We start from the raw sequence: 24,053 nt of genomic DNA, 5'->3' as shown, positions 1-24,053 counted from the left end.
CCTTTGCCCTCTGTATCTCTTCATCTGGTGCTCATTTGCATCCTTTGTCATATGCTGGATAATAAACTTAAGCAAAGTGTTTTCTGAGTTCCATAAATCACTCTAGCAAATTAACTGAACCTGAAGGGGAGATTGTGGGAACTCTAATTTGTAGCTGATCACTCAGAGCCATAGCCAGTGACTTCCTTCTACTGTCTAAATTGGGGGCAGTCTTGGGGACTGAGCCCTGTAGGATCTGATGCTAACTACAAATAGATGGCATTGGGATGGAATTGAGTAGCTGATGTCCACTGTGGGACTTATTGTTTATTTGATATATGGGGAAACAGCCCCACACATTTGGTCACAAAAATATACTGTGTTGTACAACTACAGTAGAGGAAGTTAAGTTTATTTCTATCTCCAAATCCAACAGGATAATCCAGGACCAAAGTTTCCACTCGAGCTGAATCAGAATCAAAGGCTTGCATTCTGATGTTGGGTTCTAATGTCTCTTTTAAGACCGTGAGACCAATTTCATTTCTAGGCAATAGTGAGTTCACAAGGCTAACAGCATCATTATCAGCCCTGCACATGGTAACACTGGCTCTAATAGCCTCTGTGTACAGCGTGAGTATCCTCGTGGCTACCAGTAGCCCATCGGATCTCATGTTAGGATGACTTGAGAGAGACTGGAAACTCCAAAGAAATGTTTAAAGTTGAAGCTACTGGAAGGAGGGAGGAAGACAGACACTATTTGACAAGAGGACTGTACTGTTTTTTGCCTCTCTTTTTCAGATCACTCCTTCTCATGGCCAGACAGCCCTAAGGAGTTTGTCCTATGCTGGACTTTGGCTAACACATATGAGACTGGCCACACCTACTGCTCTCTGCACTGAGACACATGCTACATACACAGCCACAGGCCTCCAGGCTCATTAAAACAGGACACCAGCCAGGAGCTGACAATGTGAAACATCATGTGTGTCCTCAAACACCTATCAGCATCTCATGCAAACAATGCTGTGTGACTTTCCCCTACTGTTCTCATTCTTTTGGAAAAAGAAGCTATGTGATTTCAAATGTACATGCTAAATAAAATGCAAACAGATGAAATGCAGTGATTCAGTGAACAGTAGAGGCTGGAAGCAGCTTGCAGAAGAGGCCAGCATAAGACAGGCAGGGAAATAGCAATACTCTCTTACAAGATCAAAATCAGAGCTCCAACTCAAACATGAAATGATAAGGGAGAATTTTTAAAGTTGGTTAAAATAGCATAAATGGAGACTAGGCATGGCAGTACATGCCTATAAGCCCAGCTACTCAGTAAGCTAAGGCAAGAGGATCATAAGTGCCAGGGCAGCCTGCTAAACTTAGCAAGGCATTTCAAAATTAAAAATAAAAAGGACAAGCTGGCGTAGTGACACATGCCTGTAACCCTGGCACTCAGAAGGGTGAGGCAGTAGTGAGACCCTTTCTGAAAAAAATTAAAAAATAAAATAGCCTGGGATGTAGCTCAGAGGAAGAGTATCTGCCTAGCATGTGCAAGGCCTTGAGTTCAATTCCTGGTACCACAGAAAAGAAAAGAAAATTCAAAATAAAAAAGGGTAGAAAATAGGTGAAGTCAAAAACAGCAGGGAATGAAGAGCATAAGGACACTTGGCCTACTATGGATTGCACAGATGGTCAGGTGTTATATCCTTAGTGCTCTGCCACCTCCTCAGATGGCAAGGCCACATCACCTTCTTTCTATCAGACACTGATACTGGCATGTCACATCACATAGAGAAGACTCTGGTGCCAGCTCCATCCATGATGTAGCTGGCCCTTATAGAAGGAAGCACCAGGCTCACCTAAGGCCCAAAGAGGACAGACACCTACATCACGCTGAGCAGGAAAGCAGCTTCTGGGATGATCTGTGAATACTTACAGCTTCAGTCAACCTCCTAACAAGCTTGCCTCTGCTGTTGTGTGAACACAAAGGGCCAAATATGCAAGAGGGAGGCCGCCAGCAGAGTCACAAACACAGTTCCATCAGCAGGTACCCTGAGGGATAGGGCTATTCTTCAAAGGAGGGTAGCTGACACCCACTTTATACAGAGATTCCTTTCCATGTGTCAAAGTAACAAACAAAACAAAAAGGATGATGGTCTTCTGAGACTACAAAAACACACAGAAGGAAAACCAAGAAAGGTACATCATAATTTCAGAGAGCAGAAAGTCAGCATTGGCAGTTGCTCAGAGAGAACCACTATGCCAAGGCTCAGGACAAAGGCAGAAAGCCTGTGAGATGACAGCTTCAGGCTGGCAACCTGATAGCCTTCAAGGGCCAAAATGAGAGTTCTGAGCCTCTCAGGACCATCAAATTAGCATGGGGGTAAAAGGAATCACAGAAGGCCCTATTCCCCTCCTGGGTGCAGCACCTCTGACCACTATAGCACCCAGGGAAAGGCAGGGTCCTGGGGACATTTTCAAGCCCTTGCCAAAGCCTCTGCACACTTGAGCTACTAAAACTCAGAAACATCGGGGCTGGGGATTTAGCTCAGCGGCATAAGCACCTGCCTTGCAAACAGGTGGTCATGAGTTCGATCCCCGGTACCGATAAAAATGAAAAAGACAAAAAAAAAAAAAAAAAATTCCTCAGAAACATCTTCCCTTTCTCAAGCAGGAAGAGTACTCAGAATTCATTGAGTGAGCAAAATAAGACAGCAAATGTCCTCTACACATAAGCACTGACAGCTGAGTATCAGCCCAGTCCCACACAATGGGACTGTTAGTTCATGAGGGATGCAGTCACAGTCCACAGGCAACAAGACAGAGATGACCAGAGATTGCAAGTAGGTAATTGTGCTAATAGACTGGCTTGGCACCAACCACCCTCTGCCTCTAACTGGCCATCACCTCCCAAATTAGTCACTGGCATCACAGGCAATACCTTGTCATGCTGCTTCAGGTATTCCTCACAGGTGCGGAGCATCTCTGCCGGCCGCAACTCCCCCAGGGAGCACAGAGCACTGCAAACCTGCTCCTGTACCACAGGGTCCTTGTCAGTGATTGCATCAAGAAGGGCAAAGGACAGTCCTGCAGTGACAAAGCCTGGTCAGTGTGTGTAGACCCAAAGTTCTCCATCCATTACAGCTCCCATCCTCATGTAAGCCCCTCGCCTGGTGTCCTGTCAAAATTCATGTTGAAGCCAGCTGTGGTTGCCCATGCCTGTAATCCTAGCACTTAGGAGGCTGAGGCATGACGATTGCTGAGAGTTTGAAGCCGGCCTTGGTTACATAGTGAGTTCAAGGCCAGCCTGGGTTACACAGCAAGACACCGTCTCAAAAAACAAAACCAATCAACCAACTAACAAACAAAACCTCATATTAAGTTTCAATAGGTCTCTGGGTAGTTACCATCATCGGGGTGCACAGTATTAGTAACTTAAAGACTCAGCAGTACCCCATCACAGCCTGATGTTTCAGGGCTCAGTAGGCCCAGTCACCCTGTACAGTGTAGTACCTACTGGCTTCAGCCACACCAAACTATAACTGCTCTTATATATGCCCCAGCCTCCCTCTGGGCAGAGTGCCCAACTCTGCAGCCAGCCTGTGCTGCAGAAGGGCTCTGGAGCTCAAAGTGGGCAGCTGCAGGGCTGTGGAGCTCAGGCTAGCTGTTACTGAGAAGCTGTCAGCCCAGAACACATAGCTCAGACCTGAGGGCAGTGAGTCAGACAGGACATAGCCTACCTCCTACATGAACATGCCACTCCAGCCATGACCACAAGGCTTGGGCTTCCACAGGCCATCAGCTCACACCCAGCCTGATGCACACACCTGCCATGCTCCACAAGCAAGCTGCACAGACACAACCTCTTCCAGAAGGTTCCATAAGAGTCTGGCCTCAGACAGGGTAGACTCCTGGACCCTACTCCTCTTAGACACAGTGACTACATGGGTGAGGACACCACCAGCAACAACAAAGGAATAAAATCATGGCTCCCATTCTAAGCACTCTACCTAGTGATACTAAATGTGAATCAAGGAACCAACAAATGAGCATAGCTCTCAGCAGGCAGAGTACTCACCAGACCCTGTACTCAGCATAAAGTAGGCCAGACATCCAAGAGACATGTACCAACCAAGCACCCTACCTACCACAAGACCCCCCAAGCTGGAATAGGGATGTCCTAGGCCCTCCTGCTCTACCAGTGCCATGCCCTATGCCCACTGCCAATGAGGATGTCCCAAGAGGCTACTGCCACAGTAATGGAAGATTACAAGCACCAAAGTACAATTCAGTCTTCCCTTCTGAGAGGACCTCCTTTCTGATCAGGAAGCTGAACATATTTTTTTTAAGCTGGACTTTTAAGAACCTTCCATTCCAAAGTTTAGGAGTTAAACAGGCTGATCCAATTAATAACATCTGCTTGTATCAAAGGCCAAGTTCAACAGAGTAAACTGATCCTAAGCCTTCCAACAAACATCTGTATCTGTTCTAGCAATTATGGCCTTCACAGACACCCCTGAGGTTGCCTCTGTCAAAGAGCCAGGTCTCTATCATCAGTGAGTTACAAGTGTCTTCATCCTTCATTTTGACCTTTGTGGCCTTGCTCTGCCCTGCACTTGCTGGTCTCCCAAGCTCCTGGTTACCTAGTCTTCTTCATATCCCCCTTCCCCCCTGTGAATTACCTTACACAGTTGGAGGCTTCTCAGTGTTCTTCAAGCTCAGGGCACAGCATTATAGAACCTAAGGTTTAATTCATTCCCTGTGCAGGATCCCAGTATACACAAGCAGTCTTCAGTGAACTGCTGATCTTAGTTGGGGAAGCAGTGGCTAGACAGACTAAACACTGAATCCATGCCAGGGTATGTGTAAAAAGGGGCAAAGACCCATGGATCCCTGAACTCTGAGCTTGCTGAGCCAAATCCACCTCCTCAGCTTCTATATGAACTACTTCCATGGCCTGATATCCCATCAGAACTCATGTTGAAACTTAATTCTCAAGGAGGTTTTAAGAGACAGGCCCGTAGGCTGTGAGCATCATCTGCAGAGGGCTGAGGGGGTACCCTAGCCCTGTCTGTCAGTCTCCCACATGGACACAGAGCAAGAGGTACAATCTGGAGAGCAGAGAGTGGTCTTCACCAAACAGCAAACCTACCGGTGCCTTGACCTTGACTATCAGCTCCCAGAATTGTGAGAAGCAAATTTTTATGATTTATGAATTACCCAGGCTAAGGTATTTTTTACAGTAGTCCAAATGGACTTGTGTGTCTAATAGATAAAGCATGATCATTCAACAGCCCTTCCTGTAACCCACACTTCTGAATGCCACTGCTTGTTGGGTCCCAGTCCCACCTAGGTTCCCACATGCCAAGTGGACACACCAACAAGCTATGCCCTGCCCTGTTTCAGAAGGGCAGAAGGCACACTGCCTTTCATACTCACTCTTCATGTAGGACTCGGTCATTGCTCTGGTCTCAGCTTTTGCTCACTCAGTATAAATACAGATAGCTTCTCCAACCTGGAATAACAAAAACACAGGATTTAATTCATAAGATTCCACAATACCTAAGTTCATAGGCTGTTACTATTTTTGTGCAAAGCACTCAATTTAAATGAATTTGTCCTGGGGAATATCCTTGCCACAGGTGGTTGAGCCATTCAGGAAGAGGAAAAGACTGCTCATCTTTAGTGGTTTCCAGTTCTCTCCATCCCTGAGCCTGAGGTGAGGCCCAACCCATGGTATGTAGAGAGCTGATGCACAGCCATACCTTGCAACCCTGAGTTCCACCAAGTGTTGCCACTCTTCCATCTAAAGCACCTTCCTCTTTGCTCTGAGAAGAGCAGCTGGCATCACAGCTTTCAAACACCTCCCCACAAAGCACTACTTGCCATAGATGGTCTCAGAGGACAAAATCTCTTCAATACAAAAGGCCTCTGCCTCTTTAGCATGTACTATCCCATTCAAATCCTTTATCAAATTCTCTAAATACCTGGAAGATAAGAGAGATTACAGGCTTACAACTGACACGGCAGCTAGTTTCACTCTAACCCCAAGTCCTCTATTCCCTGATGATTCCACTGATATCTTCACTCCTTCAATTGCCTCGCCTCTTTCACTCCTTCTCAACACATTCCAAAGAATAATAAAGAAGAGATGCCACCAGGCACAACATTTCAAAAGGCAAGAAACTGCATTAATTTTGGAAGGTGAAGAATTTTAAACAAGTGAGAATTCTAGTTCAATAAGGCAGGCTGGAGCTGAGCATGGTGGCATAAGCCTGTAATCTCAGCAACTGGGAAGTTAAAGAAGAAAGTCTGCAAATGTGAGGGCATCCTAGGCTACAGGGCCAGTTCAAAATTTAGCCTAGTGAGACTATCTTAAAAACAAACAGGGGCTGGGGATTTAGCTCAGTGGCATAAGCGCCTGCCTTGCAAGCAGGCAGTTGTGAGTTCGACCCCCAGTACCGATAAAAAGGAAAAAGACAAAACAACAACAACAAACAAACAAACAAACAAAAACTGGACATGATTATAAGTACATACTTATAATCCCAGCACTCTGGAAAATTGAGGCAAGAGGATTGCAAGTTCGAGTTTAGTCTGGGCAATTAGAAATTTAGTAAAACCATATCCCAAAATAAAAAATAAAAAGGTGGGCTGGATGTGGTGGTGCATACCTATAATCCTAGTACTCAGGAGGTGGAGGCAGAAGTATCGGCATGAGTTCAAGGCCAGCCTGCACTACTTATGGAGACCCTGTCTCCAAAATAAATAAATAAATGTGGGGATACAGCTCAGTATGAGGACTGGGTTTAATTCCCAGTACCATGGGGGGAACAGTAGATGGCAGGCTGAAACCTGCCTTAGTGACACACATTTGTAATCCCAACTACTCAAGCAGCTGAGGCAGGAAGATTGCAAGTTCAGGGCCAGTTTGAGCTACTTAGCAAGACTGCATCTCAAAATAAACTTTAAGCCAGGGATGGTGGCATATGCCTGTCATCCCTGCACTCAGGATATTGCGCCAGGAGGATCCCATGAATTCAAAGCCAGCCTAAACTACATGGTGAATTTAAGTCCAGCTTGACTGACATAAGACCCTATTTTTTTAAAAAAGTCAAAATAACAACAGTAATAATATTAATTTTTTTAATTTAAAAAGATCTGGGGACATAGCTCAGTACTAGCATATATAAAACCCTAGGTTCAATCCCTAGCGTTACAAAAAAAGTATGGGGGGGCTGGAGATTTAGCTCAGCGGCATGAGCACCTGCCTTGCAAGCAGGTGGTTGTAAGTTCGATCCCCGGTACCAATTAAAAAATTAAAAATAAAAATAAATTTTAAAAGGGAAAGAAAAAAGACAAAAAATAAAGTATGGGGTGGGAGGGCTGGCAAAGCATTTATCTACCCCACAAAAACCCCAATGAAAAGACAAAAAAGATTCAAGTTTTAAAAGAATATTCCCAGAATGGGGCTGGAGATTTAGCTCAGTGGCACAGCACCTGACTGGCAAGAGTGAAGTCCTGAGTTCAATTCCCAGTATGCCCCTCAAAACAAAACAAAACCGGCAAATTTAAAAGAATATCCCCAGAATGGTGTGGTGGTCCGTATCTGTAATCTCAGCAATCTGAGGGGATGAGGCATGGAGATTGCAAGTTTGGGCACAGGCTAGCCAAGACCCTACCTCTAAAAAATAAAAAGAGCTAGCAGTGTGTGAGAAAGCCCAGGATTCAATTTTCAGTATAGGGCTGCAGGGCAGTGGATCCCGTAAGAGCACAGAAAACAAGAAAAAATCATGCTAACAGACCAGAAGCTCCCAGGGATCCAGAAAGATGGAGGCAGATAGAGAGCTCTGGTTTAACAGTGGTATAGCAACTAAAAGGAACAAGTAAAACAGAAAATAAACACACACATTCCTTGTGGCGCAGCAAGGAGATGGCCGACAAATCATAAAAGAACTCAACACACCAGCGGATGTCAGGCAGGATATGAGATGCCTGGTGGCAGATTCTAGAGTCTACAAGTGCATTCTTTTTTTTTTTTTTAATACAGGGATTGAACTCATGACTGCAAAGCAGGTGTTTATGCCACTGAGCTAAATCCCCAGTCCTATAAGTACATTCTTAAAAGTAAAAGCAGGGTTGATACGGAACTCAAACCTCAAGTGCCCACACCTGGGCTAAGCCAATGAGGTAGAGGAGCCAAGACAGAGGCTTTTCCCGTGAAAAGCGATTCCTGTACGCGAACACCAAAGGCAAACCCAGCCCAGACCCCGAGGCAGAGACCCACACTTGAGCTTCTGTGGCTCTTGGCCAACTTGGATAGGAGCTCATGGAAGGGAACAAGCACCAGGCATTGTCTGTCCTGACTCAGACTGCAGTGTGGGGACGAACTGCCCTCCTGGCCAGAACAACTAAAAAACTAACCTAAACACATGAAACTGCAGTTTGGGGGACAATAGACTTCAGAAAACAGTGGCCAGTGTTCGCAGAATTCTCTACCAGAGTGTTACCTGTCACTATGGTTTGGTAAGCGATTCTAAAAATCCACATAATAAAGACTTGGACCCAGGGTGGCACCACTGGAAGGGGATGAAACCTTTAGGAAGTGTGGCTTTATGAGAGGTCCTTATGTCATTAGGGGCATAGCCTCAAAGGAAACTGTAAAACTCTAGCCCCTTTCCCTTCCTATTTTGTTTCCTAGCCATAAAGTGAGTGGTTTTCCTCTAGCACACGCTCCCAATTTCTATCCACCATGCCAACCAGACAGACTCAGGCCCAAGGCCAATGGGTCTGTCCAATCATGGACTAAAATCTCTAGAACCATGAGTCAAAATAACCTTTTTTTCTTTATGAACTAATTATCTCAGATATTTTGTTATGGTAACACATTCAATTTCACAGACATGCAGAGAGTCTCCCAGGTGCTTAGTGAGATGGTATTTTATTTTTTTCAGGGGGGTTGTTTACTGGTCTTTGCAGTAACGAGAACTGAATATAGGGCTGCATGCTTGCGCCAGGCAAGTGCTCTGCCACTAAAGCTCCAGACCTTTAAAAGAAATTTTTAGGGGGTTCTGGGGTATAGCTTGCTCAGTGGGCAAAGCACCTGCCCTGAGAAGTCCTGAGATCAATTCTTGATACCCTCCCAATACTAAATTGCCTAGGCTGGATTAGGGTGGTGAGGTACCTGTCTCAGTTCCCCTCGTAGTTGATATCACAGCCATGCATCACCATGCCCAAAGTTCTCAGTTATTTGCTGTTTGGGACAGGGTTTCACTACGTAGTCCAGGCTGGCCTTGAACTTGTAGCAAACCTCCTACCTCAGCCTCCTGAGTACTAGGGTAACAGGAGTGTGCCACCAAGGCTTCAGTGAATTTTAATCAGCACTGGAGTGGCAGAATAATGGCCCCAAAGATGTCCATGCCTTAATACCCAAAATTGGTGTACATAAATTGTTCCTTATATGGCAAAAAGGACTTAGCTGACGAGATTAAAGTTCAGACCTAAAGATGAAAAATTTATCCCAGCTTATGAGGTAAGATTAACCTAATCCATGAGACTTTAAAAGCAGAATACTTTTCTCAGCTGGGTCACAGAAAAGAGGGAAGAAGAAGAAATGTGGAGCATGAGAAAAAGTCAACCCATCACTGCAGGTTTTGAAGACAGAGTAAAGAGGTTCTGAGACAGTGAGGTAGCAACAGCAGCTGGAATGGCCATTAGCTCATAGTTGGAAAAAAAAAATTGAGACATCATTTCTACAGATCCAAAGAACCAAGTTCTGCCAACAATCTGAAAATAGGAAATAGATCCTCCCCAGGCCAGCAGAAAGGAATGCAGCCCTGTCAAGATTTGAATTTCAACTTAGTAAGATCTATGCCAGACTTCTGACTTGAAGAACTTTAAAGTAAATTGGGCATGTTGGCACGCACCTATAATCTCGGTACTGTGGGAGGCTGAGGCAGAAGAATCTCAAATACAAGCCCAGCTTAGGCAATTTAGCCACATAATAAGACTGTCTCAAAATAAAAAGTAAAATAGGACTAGGGTTGTAGTATCAGTGCAAAGGACTGAGTTTAAGCCCCAGTATCACAATCAATAAACAAGATAAATTTATGTTGTTTAAACCACTAAATTTGTAACTTGTTGCAGCGGTATTAAAAAACGATTACAAGTACCACATGTAGAAGAAATTACCTGAGGCTAGGGAAGGAGTCACTCAAAATGACTAGCAGAAACACCTGGAGCTTACAAAGAGCCAGGAATAGTAAGTACTTGCTTCCAGCAGCCAGAGTAGGAGCATAATAACTTATGGAGCATGAAATACTGTACTTAGAAGAATGTTTTTTAGTAGTGAAATAAAATCAGCTGTACACTAAATATTGTTCTGGTCTCAACTAACAAAGCTAAAAAAAAAGACCTCAAAGGATCTGTGTTCACGTAACTTAGCCACATCCTAGCACAAAATTCAAGAATGATAAAACAAGGTGGCACATGCCTGGAGTTTCGGCACTTGGGACGGTGAGAGGCAGGCAGATTGCCTCAAGTTTGAGGCCAGCCTGAAAAAAAGAAAGAAAAAAAGAGACAGAGATAGAGAGAGAGAGAAATTACAGGAAAGATTGAATATATTAACAGAAGACGTTAATGTATAGAAAAAAACTAAAAAGAAAAATAAGACTGTTAGTCATCAGAAAGCTGGAGTAATCAAATGAGATAAAATAGATTACAGAAATAACACCAAAAACTAAAAAAAATAAAATAAAAACCAAAAACTTACATAACAGAGCCTCAGTGTACATACAGTCAAGACTAATAAAAATCAAGGAAAAACACATAAATCTGAATTACAATGATTGATAGAAAAAATAGAAAAAGCATTAAGAATATAAAGATATGAACCACACTGTCAATTAACTTGATCTGAGTAGTATTTATAGACAGAAAACTCCATTCAGAAACAGTTGAATATATATTCTTTCCAAAAGTATATGGAACATTTACCAAGACTGACCATATGGGCAATGAAACAAGTCTTATACATGTTAGAAAATTCAACACATAAGAGGTATGCTCTCTGTCTTCAACAGAATTAATTAAATCAGTAAAAGACATCTGAGAAATTCCCAAATATTTAGAAACTACTTAATATTTTGAAATATTGCAAGCATCAAAAAAGGAACCAAAAGTGAACTGTAAAGCATATTCAAATGAATAAAAATAAAGATATATCAAAATTTGTGGGTGTTAACCACACTTAAAGTCTGTATTAGAAACAAACAAACAAACAAACAAACAATAACTTCACCTTCTTTCTCAAGAAACTCAATACCTAGATGGAAACCTAGAATCCTAGCACTTGGGAAGCTGAGGCAGGAGGATTGCAAGTTCAAGTCCTAAATGAGTATTTTAGTTACTCTTTTCATTGCTCAAACAAAATACCTGACACCCAAAATTAAAGAAGGAAAGGTGTATTTTAGATCACAGTTTGTAGAGGTTTCAGTCTGTAGTTGGCTGGCTCCGAGGCAGGTGGCACGGCAGAGAGACATCACAGAAGAGGACAGGTAAAGCAGAGTGGGCAGGAAGCAGACAGCAGAGAAGCCTGCCTTTCCCTTTTACTCCTTCCAAGCTACCTGCCTTTGGATAATGGGTTGCCACCCATACACAACTACCAACTTTATTCCAGTAAATTCAACCACTTAAAAGAAAAAAACTCCTTAAAATATTAGTTACCAAAGCTTACTAAAAAGTATTTATCCAGGCAGGGTGGCACATGTCTGTACTGTGGACACTTAGGAGCCTGAGGCAGGAGGATTGCCATAAATTTGAGGACCAATGAGTTCAACATTGGTGGGAGGGGGATTTGTTTTGGGTGGTTTTTTTTTTTGTTTTGTTTTGTTTTTTGTCTTTTTGAGACAGGGTCTCACTATGCAGTTCAGGCTGGCCTTGAGCTCACTTTGTAGCCTAGGCTGGTCTCGAACTCACTCAAACTCACAAGGATCCTCCTGCCTCAAGCCTCCCGAGTGCTGGGATTACAGGAGTAAGCCACCACACCCGGCTGGTTTAATTTAAACAGCTTTATATCCAAGCAGCCTTTTTTGAAAAAAAATTTGGGTGCTGCAAATTGAACCCTGGGCTTTGAGCATGGTAAGTGAACACTAACACTAAACCACACACCCCAACCTCTAAATATCTTTCATCTAATAAAGAAATTAAATGTACAGTTAAAAACACTCCCACAGAGCCTAGATGGCTTCCTGGGAAATTCTAAAAATTCTTCCCAAGAAACAGAAAACGGGAACACTTCTGAACTGATTCTATGAGATCAGTATTCCTCTCAAAACCAGACAGATTACAAAGAAATTACAGCCAACAACATCCTTCACAGGCAGAGGTAGAAAACTTTTTAAACAATATTTTATCAAATAATCACAGCACTTGGGAAGCTGAGGCAGGAAAATTACTGCAAATTCAAGGCCAGCCTGGGCTACAAAGTAAGTGCAAGGCCAGCCTCAATGGCGTAGTGGAAACCCTGCCTCAAAAAGACAAAAACAAAACAAAACAAAACAAAAAACCCACCAAATCACATTCAGCAACATATAAGAAAGATAATACATCATAACCAAATGTGGTTTATTCCATAAAAGCTGGTTTAGTATCTTAAAAGTTCAGACCACATAATTTACATTAATAAGCTGAAAAGGAAACTATAATCATCTCAATAAATGCAGAAAAAAGCATTTGTCACAATCCAACATCCATTTGGAACACAAATTTTAAGCCAAGTGGGAGCAGAAGGGAGCTTCCTAAACATGAGGAAATATAAATAAAAAAATACACATAGTTAACATTGCTTAATGATAAGTGTACAGTAATAATTTTGTACTCTACTGCTTTGAAACTCACCAAATTTGATACAATATCGTGATGTGACAATTTTGTCCTGGAACTCATCATGTTTAGGACTCAGTGTGGAAGCCAAAACTTGTCACTGTCAAATTTATCAACGCTCACTACCCTTTCCAACCAAAACTAGTTTAGTTGGCATCACACTTCCTAAAACCAATTATCAATGAGTACTGTTATCATTGATACATTGTGTCAGCTTGAGTTTAGAAGTTTAACTAACATACTAAGGAGGGAGCCAGGGTTTGTTCTCTGTAAACATTCCCATCCTGTGTAAGAAGACAGCTAAGGGATTTTCTGAGTGCTACACTGGCCCTGTAGCCATGAGGGGTGGCCTGTGTACAGACTTGCTCTCCCCCACTCCTTCTGCTCTGGCTGCTGCCTTGAAGTGCTGCCCCAGTGCCATGCCTTGGAGCCAGCTGATTATGGACTGATGCTTCCACAGTAACCTTAAATAAACCTTTCCTTCCTTCATTTTGGGGTGCCACGTATTTTGTCCCAGCAACAAAAGTAACCAAGATAGAATTTCATACCAGAGGAGTAGGGTCATTATTGTGACTACACCTGACCATGTGGTTCAAGAGCCTTTGGAAATGGCTTGTGGGAAGAGTTTGGAAAGGTTCAAAGATGTCGCCTGAAAGCTTAGAACTGGAACACCTTAGGCTGTTCTGTATGAGAGATTCTGATCAGAGCTCAGAAGGCCAGGAGGCTGATAGAGATCCTGCTGGTACAGACCAGGTTCCTGCTGGAAAGGGCTGCATTAGATGCTGGACTCCAGATGGCTTGGCAAAAAGTTTGTCTGCATTTCGCTCATGTCTAGAGACTCTGCCTGAGACTAAGATTAAGGTGGTGGACTAATGAATGTGGCAGAAGAAATTTCAAGGCAATTAAATGTTGAGGCCGTGGCATGGCTATTGTTGGGGGCTTTTAGCCAGATTTATGTTGTGAATTAAGAGCAAAGAGCCCAATAGGAAGACTTAAAACATTTTGAGTTTGGCCAGAAAGAAATTTCCAATAAAGCTGGGAGCTGCAAAGATAGAGCTGAAGAAATCTCAATTGTTGAAAAGGAACAGGAGAATAAAAAAAGATGACCTAAAGGTATCACAGAAAGCAGCAAGTCTCAAATCTTCGCAACCTCACAACTGCAAAAGTGAAAGACTGCTTTGAGGCAAAAGTTGCAGAGCATCATGTTCCAGAATGGTGGCAGCATAAAAAGTTTGTTCCTCAGAACTGGATTCAGAATGCCCAGTGATCCAGGCATTCGACCCCTACAACCAAGAGAGAGGAAAGCCTGGCTACTGCTCCAGCTGGCAGCAGACAAATCTCAGTGTCAGCCATGCAGTGCTGGTTTTAGGTTCATACAGAATGCAAGAGTTCTGAGGTTAAAAAGGCTTCCACTGGGACTGGGGATTTAGCTCAGCGGCATAAAGCGCCTGCCTTGCAAGCAGGCAGTTGTGAGTTCGATCCCTGGTACCGATAAAAAGGAAAAAGACAAAAAAAAAAAAGGCTTCCACCCCGATTTCAGAGGGCCTGGAAGGCCAGGCAGTTTGCCCCTGAGAGGGCAGTGCATAAAGCTGTGAGTGTGAAGCCAAAGGTACAGTGGAGACCCCAGAAGCTTGGAAAAGCCAGGAACATGGACCATCTAAAGAAAGCTGCAAGGGGCTGGGGATTTAGCTCAGCGGCATAAGCACCTGCCTTGCAAGCAGGCAGTCGTGAGTTCAATCCCCGGTACTGATAAAAAGGAAAAAGACAAAAATAAAAAAAGAAAGAAAGCTGCAGAACAGGTGTAACAGAGAAAAGTAACCAAGACAAGCACCAAGGTACCACTGCAACTAGCCATTTTCTTATCAGTGGGACAAAATACCAGATACCAACAACATAAAGAGACGTGTTAAAATGTATAATACTTGAAAATGGGAAGAAAGTGCTCAAATAAGTAGGGCAACAAGAGAAGGGAAGAGGAAAATTAAAGGACAAGAAAAAAAAAGAATAGAAAAAGTGAAAATAAAGCTTTTGTAAATAAGAGAGGTTGAAGCAAGGGGAGAGGAAGGGGAAAAAACTGAATCAAGACATATCATGTATAAAATCCCTATGATAGTATCATTATGTATATCTAAAATGTGCCAATAAAATAAAAAATGCAAGAATGGAAACAGGGCTGGGGATTTAGCTCAGCGGGATAAGCACCTGCCTTGCAAGCACGCAGTAGTGAGTTCCATCCCTGGTACCAACTGAAAAAAAAAAAAAGAATGAAAACGTGTATATAACCAAATTTGGGGGAGGCAGGGAGTGGGGAAGGATGGACGGACAGAGACAGAGACAGACTAACAGAGATGTTTGGGTTCACGGTTTTAGTGAATTTGGTCTTTAGTTGACCTAGCGAAGTGTATGGCAGCCAAAAACAACTCAACTCACGGCAGCCAGGAAGCAGAGAAAAGGAAGGAACCAGGGACGAGAATAAATGGTTCTAGGTGATGCTTCTGGTGACTTGCTTCCTTCAACCCAGCCCCATCTTCTAACAGTACTGTATATTTAGCCATAAACTCATCAATGGATTAATTTACTTATGAGAACAGTAACTCAGTAATAGAACCATCACTCCTGAAACACACAAGATTTTTGACAGACTCTTTAGATCTAAACCACAATAAGAAACTATAAACTATTAACATTAAGCTGGGGGGAAAGACAATCACATTTTTTCATCTCATTTTGGAGGATCAAGTCAGCACAGTACAATGATGCAAGAAAAAAGAAATAACAAAAACAAAAACAAAAAATGGCATTCAGATGGCAAAAGAAAACTATCACAGGGAATTTCCAGGAAGATGGCAGAGTGGCCAAGTGCAGAGGAAGAGTCTCTCCAGGATCTGGTGTCCAGATGTTGGAATATACCAATGTGAGGAACAGAAGGAAGAAAGTGGGTCCCTGAAACCCAGAAAGGATCTGAAGTGAGAACTGAAGCCCATAGCTCACAAGGGGGTGGTGGCAAATGGCACTTTCTACCTGCGGCCTGACTTATCATGGGGGAGAGGCAGCCTGAACCTGCAGACCTACTAACTGCTGGCAACCCAGAGGCCTCAACGGATAAAAGCATCAGTGGAATGGAACAGTGGACACTGAGTTACCTGGGTTCATTCTTCCCCCAAGAGAGGACGACTGGCTGGTAGCCATTACAGAGGCCAACCAAACTCAGAAGCTGCAGGCTGGCTCTAATATAGCAGCTCCCAGCGCAGTGGGGAATCAAGTGCAAGTTGGCAGGAAGTCAAGAAAACCCGCTGAAGCCAGCGGGAGGAGGCACACAGAGTGCTGCAGGCTAAACAAGTCAGGTTCCAAACTCGGTCCGAATCCAGCCTGAAATTAAAGGTGGAAATAAAGGTGCTAAGACTGGCTTGTGAGAATTAATCGACATGGATCCAGACACTGCCTGCCACTTTGTCTACTACTAACAGCAAAGTAATGGACTTTTTTTTTCATTTTTTCTGTTTTAAAAAAACCTATTCCCTTCCATCATCATCTCTTCCCCTCGTGAATATTTTCTTCCTACTTCACAATACTGATTGTACATTTTGGTCCTTATTTACACTTTCGTTTTCTCATACCAGAGAAACAATGAGATATTTACACATGCATGTCCAATTTATTTTACTTAAGAGTATGGTTTCAGGCTGGGGATTTAGCTCAGTGATGTAAGCGCTTGCCTGGCAAGTGCGAGGTGGTGAGTTCAATCCCCAGTACTAAAAAAAAAAAAAAAAAAGAGCATGGTCTCAATGTGCACACATCCGTTTTCCTTAGAAAGGTCTCAAGCTTACCCTTTCTAGCAGAGCAGCACTGCATTTTGTGTACACATTGCTGAGTGTGGTGGTGCACTCAGGAGGCTGCGGCAAGATATCACTGCAAGGTCAAGGACAGCTTGGGTTTCAAAGTGAACCCAAGCCCAACCTGAACTGCAGAGACCCTGATTCAAAAAGACAAAAAAAAAAAAAATTTAAAGACCACATCTTTATCCACTCACCAGCTGATGAGCATTTGGATTGTTTCCAAGATCTATTACAAACTATACTATTAACAATGGGTGCCCACATATTGCTGTGGTATGGTTTTTTTATTCTTTCAGGAAAATATGCAGGAAGGAATGAGTGGAACAAATGGAACCTCCAGGAATCTCCACACCGATCTCCACTGGTAGAGTGTGTGCCAGTCTACACACCCACCAACAGTGAAGAAGGGTTACTTTTCCACTACAGCTCTGCCAGCATTGGTTACTGGTTGATTTCTTGATAATAGCCATTCTTTCTGGGGTGAGAAGGAATCCCAGCACTCTTCTGATTTGCACTTCTCAAGTGATCAGTGATGTTCAATATTTTTTTCATATATTTATTTGTTCTTTGTACTTCATCTGAGAAGTATATATTCATCTCAGAAGTCCATTTTTGGATTGAGTGCTTAAGTTTCCAGTGTCTTGATTTTTTTTACATGTTACACATAATAATTCTTTATATGTTACACATAGTAATCCTTTGTCTGAGAAAAAGCTGGCACTGTGAGTTGTCTCTTTACTCTTCTGGTAGTTTGTCTAGCTCTGCAAAGCTTTTTAATGAGATAAGAATCCAGTTGTTGTTATTGTTCCTCTGCAATCTGGATTCAGTTCATAAAGTCTTTCCCACACAATGTCTTCAAGAGTTTAACCTAGTCTATCTTCCAGCAGATTTAATGTTTCTGTTTTAATATTCAGATATTTGATCCATTTTGACTTTAGTTCAGAACATGGTGAAAAATATGTGTCAAATTTTAATCTTCAGCATGTAGAAAGTCAGTTCTTCCAGCACATTTATTAAAGAGGCCATTTTCCAGTGAAGGTGCTTGGCTCCTCAAAGATAAGGTGGCTGAGTATGCTTAGAGTTTCACTGATCATTGCATCTGTTGTTTTTTGTTTTGCCAGTGCCATGCTGTTTTTATCAGAGTAGCTTTGTAGTATAATTTCAAGTCTTGGCTTATGATATTCCTGCCTGGCCTTTGTTGCCCTGAATTGCCTTTGCTATTCTAGGTCTTTTATGGTTCCAAATGAGTTTTAGGATTTTTTCTCTAATTCTGTGAGATATACTGTTGGAATTTTGATCAGGATTGCATTAAATCTGTGTAACAATTATGGAAGTATGGCCATTTTCACTATAATGGTTCTTCCTATCCAAAAGCAAGGGATACCTTTCCATTGCCTTGTTTTAATCACAATTCACTGTTACATTTTAGATATACTTAATGATCACATTCATCATGGCAAAACCAGACCTGCACAGGATATACCTTGGTTTTTTCCAGCATTCTGTTACTATCATTTGAACCCCTGCTGCTCTCCCCATTTAGAAAAGCTATGTTCCCATGTTTCCTTTTTTTTTTTTGTCTTTTTCCTTTTTATCGGTACCGGGGATCAAACCCACGACTGCCTGCTTGCAAGGCAGGTGCTTATGCCGCTGAGCTAAATCCCCAGCCCCCAATGTTTTCCTCGTTTTCTCTTTCCTTCTTTCCTTTCTCTTTCCATTTTGTGATATCCTGCTCAAGCTCCTTTTTTGGCATACTGAAGTTTTCAATGAAGAGGACTTTTATTTCCTTTGTTACATTGATTCCCAGGTACTTCACTTTTTTTGGATACTATTGTGAAAGATGTTGTTTCCCTAATTTCTCTGAGTTTGTTATTCACATGCAGGAAGGCTACTGATTTTCTAGTGCTGATTTGTATCCAGCTATACTACTGAATTTGGTTATTAAATCTAGAAGTCTTTTGGTGAAGCTTTTGGGGTATTCTATGTAAAGTATCATGTCATCCATGAATAATAATTTAACTTCCTCTCCTATCCTTATTCCTTTTATTTCTATTGTCTAATTGCTCTAGTTAATGTTTCTAGAACTACATTAAATACATCGGTGACAGTGGAAATCCTTGTCTTGTTTCTAATTTTATAGTGAAAGCTTTCAGTGTTTCTCCATTTAGTATGATGTTGGCTGTTTGTCATAGATAGCTTTCATCAGGTTGAGATAAAGACCATCTATTCCAGTTTTTCAGAGTTTTAATCATGAATAGGTGCTGGACATTGTCAATTGCTGCATCTATTGACATTATCATATGGCTTTTGTCCTTGGCTGTTAATATGGTATATTACATTTACTGATTTATGTATCTTAAATCATCCCTGCATTCCTGGGATGAATCCAATGTGGTCATGATGTATAATCTTCTTGATGATTTGCTGCATTGTTTGCCAGTATCTAATTGAGGATATTTTGCACCTATGTTCACTAGGCAGATTAGTTTATAGTTCTCTTCTTTAGTTGGAGCCTTCTCTGGTTTAGCACGGTAATGTTTACTTCCAGGAATGAATTTGGGAGGACTGCTTCTCTTTTGATTTCATTAACCTAGCCCTAACCCTAATTTACTGTATAATTCTGCAGTGAGCCTATTAGTGCCTGGGCTGTTCTTTGTTGGTAAAATTTTAATTATATCTTCAAATTCACTGATTGACATTGGCTTGTTTACAATTTTTAAATATTTTTATTCAGCTTTTTAATTCATATGTATCTAGGAACCTGACCATTTCTTCTGAATTTTCCATCTTATTGGGATATATGTTCTCAAAGTAGGTATAGATGATAAGGATTCCTGTAGGGTCTGTTGTGATTTCACCCTTTTCATTCCTCATTACATGTATTTGAGTCTGGTCTTTCCTGTTTTTTTTCTTTTTTTATTGTTGCCTAAGGGTTTATTTAATTAATTTTATTTAATCTTTTAAAGAACAACTCTTTGAGGCATTGTTCTTTATATTGTTTACTTAGTCTCCACTGCACTAATTTCTGCTCCGATCTTTATTGTTTCCTCCCATGTATGAGCTTTGAGCTTGACTTACCCTTCTTTTCTAGAAACTTCAGTTTCTCATTAGGTTGTTTATCTGAGCTTGCTGTTTTTCTGATATGGGAATTCACTGTTTTCATTGTGCTCCATAAGTTCTGGTACATTGTACTATCATTATCATTTAATTATAGAAACTGTCTAGTTTCTTTTTTTTTTTTTTTTTTTTGGTACCGAGGATCAAACTCACAACCTCATGCTTGCCAAGCAGGCACTCACACTGCTGAGCTAAACCCCCAGCCCTCTTCTTTAATTTCATCTGTGACCCACTGGTCATTCAAGAGGGTGTTATTTAATTTCCACATAATTATGAAGTTCTTGTGGTGTATTTTGCCATTGATTTCCAAGTTCATTACATTCTTGTATGATAATTTGTTTGGGATAATTTCATTTCCTTTGCATATACTTAAGCCTGTTCTATGAGCTAGTACGTAATCTATTTTGGAGAATGTCCTGTGTGTGGCTAAGAATGTATTCTGATGTAGTGCAGTAGAACACTATAGACCTCTACTAAGTCTATTTGTTCAAATGTTTGGTTTAATTCTAGTATTTCATTGTTGATTTTTTTTCCTACTTGATCTGTTTGTAATCATGAAGTATCAAGGTCCCTAATGCAACTGTATTAGTGCTTATCTGATTTTTCATGTCCGTTAACATTTGCTTTATATAGTTGGATGCACTGGTATTTGATGCATATATATTTATGATTGTTATCTCTTATTCTTGGATTGTTCCCTTTACAACAATATAGTGACCTTCTCTGTCTCTTTTAATCAGGCTTGGCTTGCAATTCACTTTGTCTGCAAATACAATAGCTACCCCTGCTTTTTTCTGGGTTCTAGTGCATGGAATATTGTTTTCCATCCTTTGACTTTCAGTCTATGGATTTCTTTTTGAATTAAATGTGTTTCTTGTATGCAGCATATTGTTGGATCTTGCTTCTTGATCCATTTTGCTGGTCTGATTCTTTTGACTGGTAAATTGAGACCATTAATATTGATGGTTATAACTGATACGGACTACCTTATCACTGGCATGTTATTTTCCTGTTGTTAGCTCCTGCCCATTTAATTGTTTGCCTTGCCTGGTGGGTTCTGTGTATTGCAGTTAATGGAGTTGTAGCCATTGTTGTCTCTTTCTAGAATGTCCATCAGAATATTTTGGAGTGCTGGTTTGATAGTCATGAATTTCCTCAGGTGTTGTCATACAGGTATCTTATTTTTCCATCAATTTAGAAAGACAGTTTAGTTGGGTACAACAATCTGGGTTGAAGGTTATTTGCTTTTAGGACTTCAAATACTTCATATCAAGCTCTCTTTGACTTGAGAGTTTTTGCTGAGGAGTCAGGAGTGATTGTGATAGACTTTCCTTTATAGATTTATTTCTTTTCTCTAACATCTTTTAATATTGTACTCTTTTGTTGAATTTCTGGAATCATTACTATGCTATGCCTGGCTGTAGACTTTTTTTTTTTTTAAGCAAACCTCACAGAAATAGAGAAATGTTGGGAGCCACTGAGCTAGTAATCATTCACAGTGTGAAGCCAAAAGTACAAGTGCCTGAACAGGAGTGCTTCAAGGGCACAGAGCACCTGAGAAACACCCTGAGTGTATGGACTGCTGGAGGTGAACACATGTTCCAGCCCCAAGAAGCAAGGTATTTCAGCAAAGGGGTGTGGTGTGACATGTGTATAAATAAATGCATTGTAGTGTTTGAGCAGTCTCTCCCATCTGGAAAAGGGCTCCACCTGACCCCAACTTTCTGTCTCTATCTTTTACTTTCTTCCTCCTTTTTTTCTTCTTCCTGGGAACTTCGGGAGTTCTTGCAGCTACTGACAGATAAAACATTCCTCAAACTCATCTGGCACCAGAAGAGATCTAAAATAGCAAAGACAATCTTGGGCAACAAAGGCAAGGCAGGAGGCATCACAATTCCTGACTTGAAATTATACTATCAATCTACTGTGATAAAATCAGTACTAGCAAAAAAAGCAGATCTGAGGACCAGCGAAATAGATTAGAAGATGCAGCCATAAATACAAATACACTTAGCTACCTTATCTTTGCCAAAAGGGCCAAATATATTTACCACAAGAAAGGTAGCCTCTTTAATAAACTATGCCTCTTGAATAAACTGTGGAAAACTGTGCATGATGGCAAATACCTGTAATCTCAACACTCACGAGGCTGAGACAGTAAGATCATTATGAATTTAAGACCAGCCTGGGTTACAAAGTGAGCTCAGGTCATCCTGAACTGCATAGTGAGACCCTGTCTCAAACAAACAAACAAACAAACAAAATGGTACTGGAAAAACTTGCTCTCTATACACTGAAAACTAAAACTAGACCCATGCATATCATCATGCACTAACCTAAAATCAAAATGATCAAGGATCTAAATATTAAAACACTAAATCTACTGGAAGAGAAAGTAGGTAGAAATCTTGAAGACATAAATATAGGCAGAGAGTTCATGAACAAAACCTAGATTGCATGGCAAATACTTCAAACAGTCAACAACCTGGATCTCATCATATTAAAAAACTTTTACTCAACAAAAGAAATCACCAACAGGGCTGGGGATTTAGCTCAGTGGCATAAGTGCTTGCCTGGCAAGCATGAGGTCTGGATTTCAATCCCTGGTACCAAAAAAAAAGCAATCACCCACAAAGTGAAAAGACAACCCACAAAGTAGGAAAGTTTTAACCAACTGTCCCTCAGGCAAAGGACTTCTACCTAGAACATATAAAGAATTGGAAAAAAATCAGACTCGCCAAATTCAAAGACCCAATCAAAAAATGAACATCTGAGATGAATACACACTTCTCAGATGAAGAAATACAAACAGCAAGTAAACATATGAAAAAATGTTCAACATCATGGTCATTTGAGAGATGCAAATTAAAACCACACTGAGATTTCATTTCACCCCAGAAAAAATAGCTGGAGGGGCTGTGGGAAAAAAAGTACTCTTTTCCTCTATGGGTGGGAACAACTGTGGAAATCATTGTGGGAGTCCTCAAAAAAAAAAAAAAAAAAAAACAACTAGGATTAGAGGTCTCATTCTAACTAGCTATTCTTCTTCTGGGTATCTTCCCAGAAGAACTACCATAGTGACATATGTGTACTCATCTTTATAATAGCACAATTCATAATAGCTAAATTTTGGAAATAACCCAAATGCCCATCAACTGAGGAATAAAAAAGATGTGGTATTTTTCTATAACGGAGTACTACTCAGCCATAAAGAAGGATAAATTTGAGACTTTTATAGGTAAATGGATGCAACTTGAGAACATATTCATAAGTAAAATAAATCAGATCCATGTTTAAACATCATATTGTCGCCCTGTTGTAAGAAACTGAAAATGTAAGTTCTAAAATGTACAATAGAGGGCTGGGATACAGCTCAGCAGCAAAATGCCTATCTGGCAAGCACAAGGTCCTGAATTCAATTACCAGTACCAAAATAAATAAACAAACAAACAAACAAAATAAAATGTACAATAGATATAGTGAAATGAGAAGAAATTGTTCAAAAGGAAAAAGGAACTAGGATGGGTGAAAGAGGAAAGGACAGTAGGGAACAAAGAAAAAATGCGAGTCGGTTATACTGTTAGTGCCTCTTTGTTTATTAAAAAGGTATGTTTGGGCCAGGAATTTAGCTCAGTGGCATAAGTGCCTACCTGACAAGCACCGTGAGTTCAATCCCCAGTACCAAAAAAGGAATAAAAAAAAAGTATGTTTGTGCTAATATCAATTGCAGAAATTTCTATGCCCATATCTTGTACCCTGAGCAACTATTTTAAAGATAACATGTAATGTATTAACTATTGTCATTCTCCTATTATTTTGTTCTGAAATTTTGTTTTACCTGTTCTTTTTTTTTGGTCTTTTTCATTTTTATCGGTACCGGGGATCGAACTCACAACTGCCTGCTTGCAAGGCAGGCGCTTATGCCGCTGAGCTAAATCCCCAGCCCCCTGTTTTATCTTTTTTCCATAAAAGCTAAAAATATTCCCAGCCCCCAAAACCAGTTCTATTTTTACATCCATGAATATCTGAAGAAGTCACACCATTTTCCATAAAGATGGGCGTGCGTATTTATATATATATATAATATTTAGGGATAACTTTGATAAAAGATGTGCTAAAGGATACATAAAAACTATCAAACATTCTTGAGAGATGTTGAGATATTAAGAAAAACTGAGTACATGGCAAAATATACTGGACAAAGAGAGACATACTTTTCTTTTCTTTTTTATTGGTACCGAGGAT

General features: G+C 41.1%; 1 protein-coding gene across 14 annotated transcripts in view; it reads right to left on the bottom strand.

The window, feature by feature from the left end:
* Mroh1 (maestro heat like repeat family member 1) overlaps positions 1 to 24,053 on the bottom strand; it is an 86,342-nt gene that overhangs the window by 54,019 nt on the left and 8,270 nt on the right. For 12 of the 14 annotated variants that reach the window (XM_063231255.1, XM_063231267.1, XM_063231266.1 and 9 more), the window contains 2 exons: positions 5,413 to 5,488; positions 2,915 to 3,060 (listed from right to left, as the gene is read on the bottom strand). In XM_063231255.1, the coding sequence (XP_063087325.1) occupies positions 2,915 to 3,060; positions 5,413 to 5,434 (168 nt within the window). In that variant the 5' untranslated portion in view covers positions 5,435 to 5,488. Of the gene's footprint in view, positions 1 to 2,914; positions 3,061 to 5,412; positions 5,489 to 15,998; positions 16,225 to 24,053 lie in introns of all 14 variants that reach the window. The other 2 variants (XM_063231256.1, XM_063231257.1) reach the window with 1 other exon arrangement.

Source organism: Cavia porcellus, unplaced genomic scaffold (assembly GCF_034190915.1).
Source record: "Cavia porcellus strain 051 isolate PalLab524CR breed Dunkin Hartley unplaced genomic scaffold, mCavPor4.1 scaffold_19, whole genome shotgun sequence".
In the NCBI taxonomy this organism is placed as follows: domain Eukaryota; kingdom Metazoa; phylum Chordata; class Mammalia; order Rodentia; family Caviidae; genus Cavia; species Cavia porcellus.
Note: the sequence above shows the minus strand (reverse complement) of the source record. Positions and strands in the feature narration are given on the sequence as shown.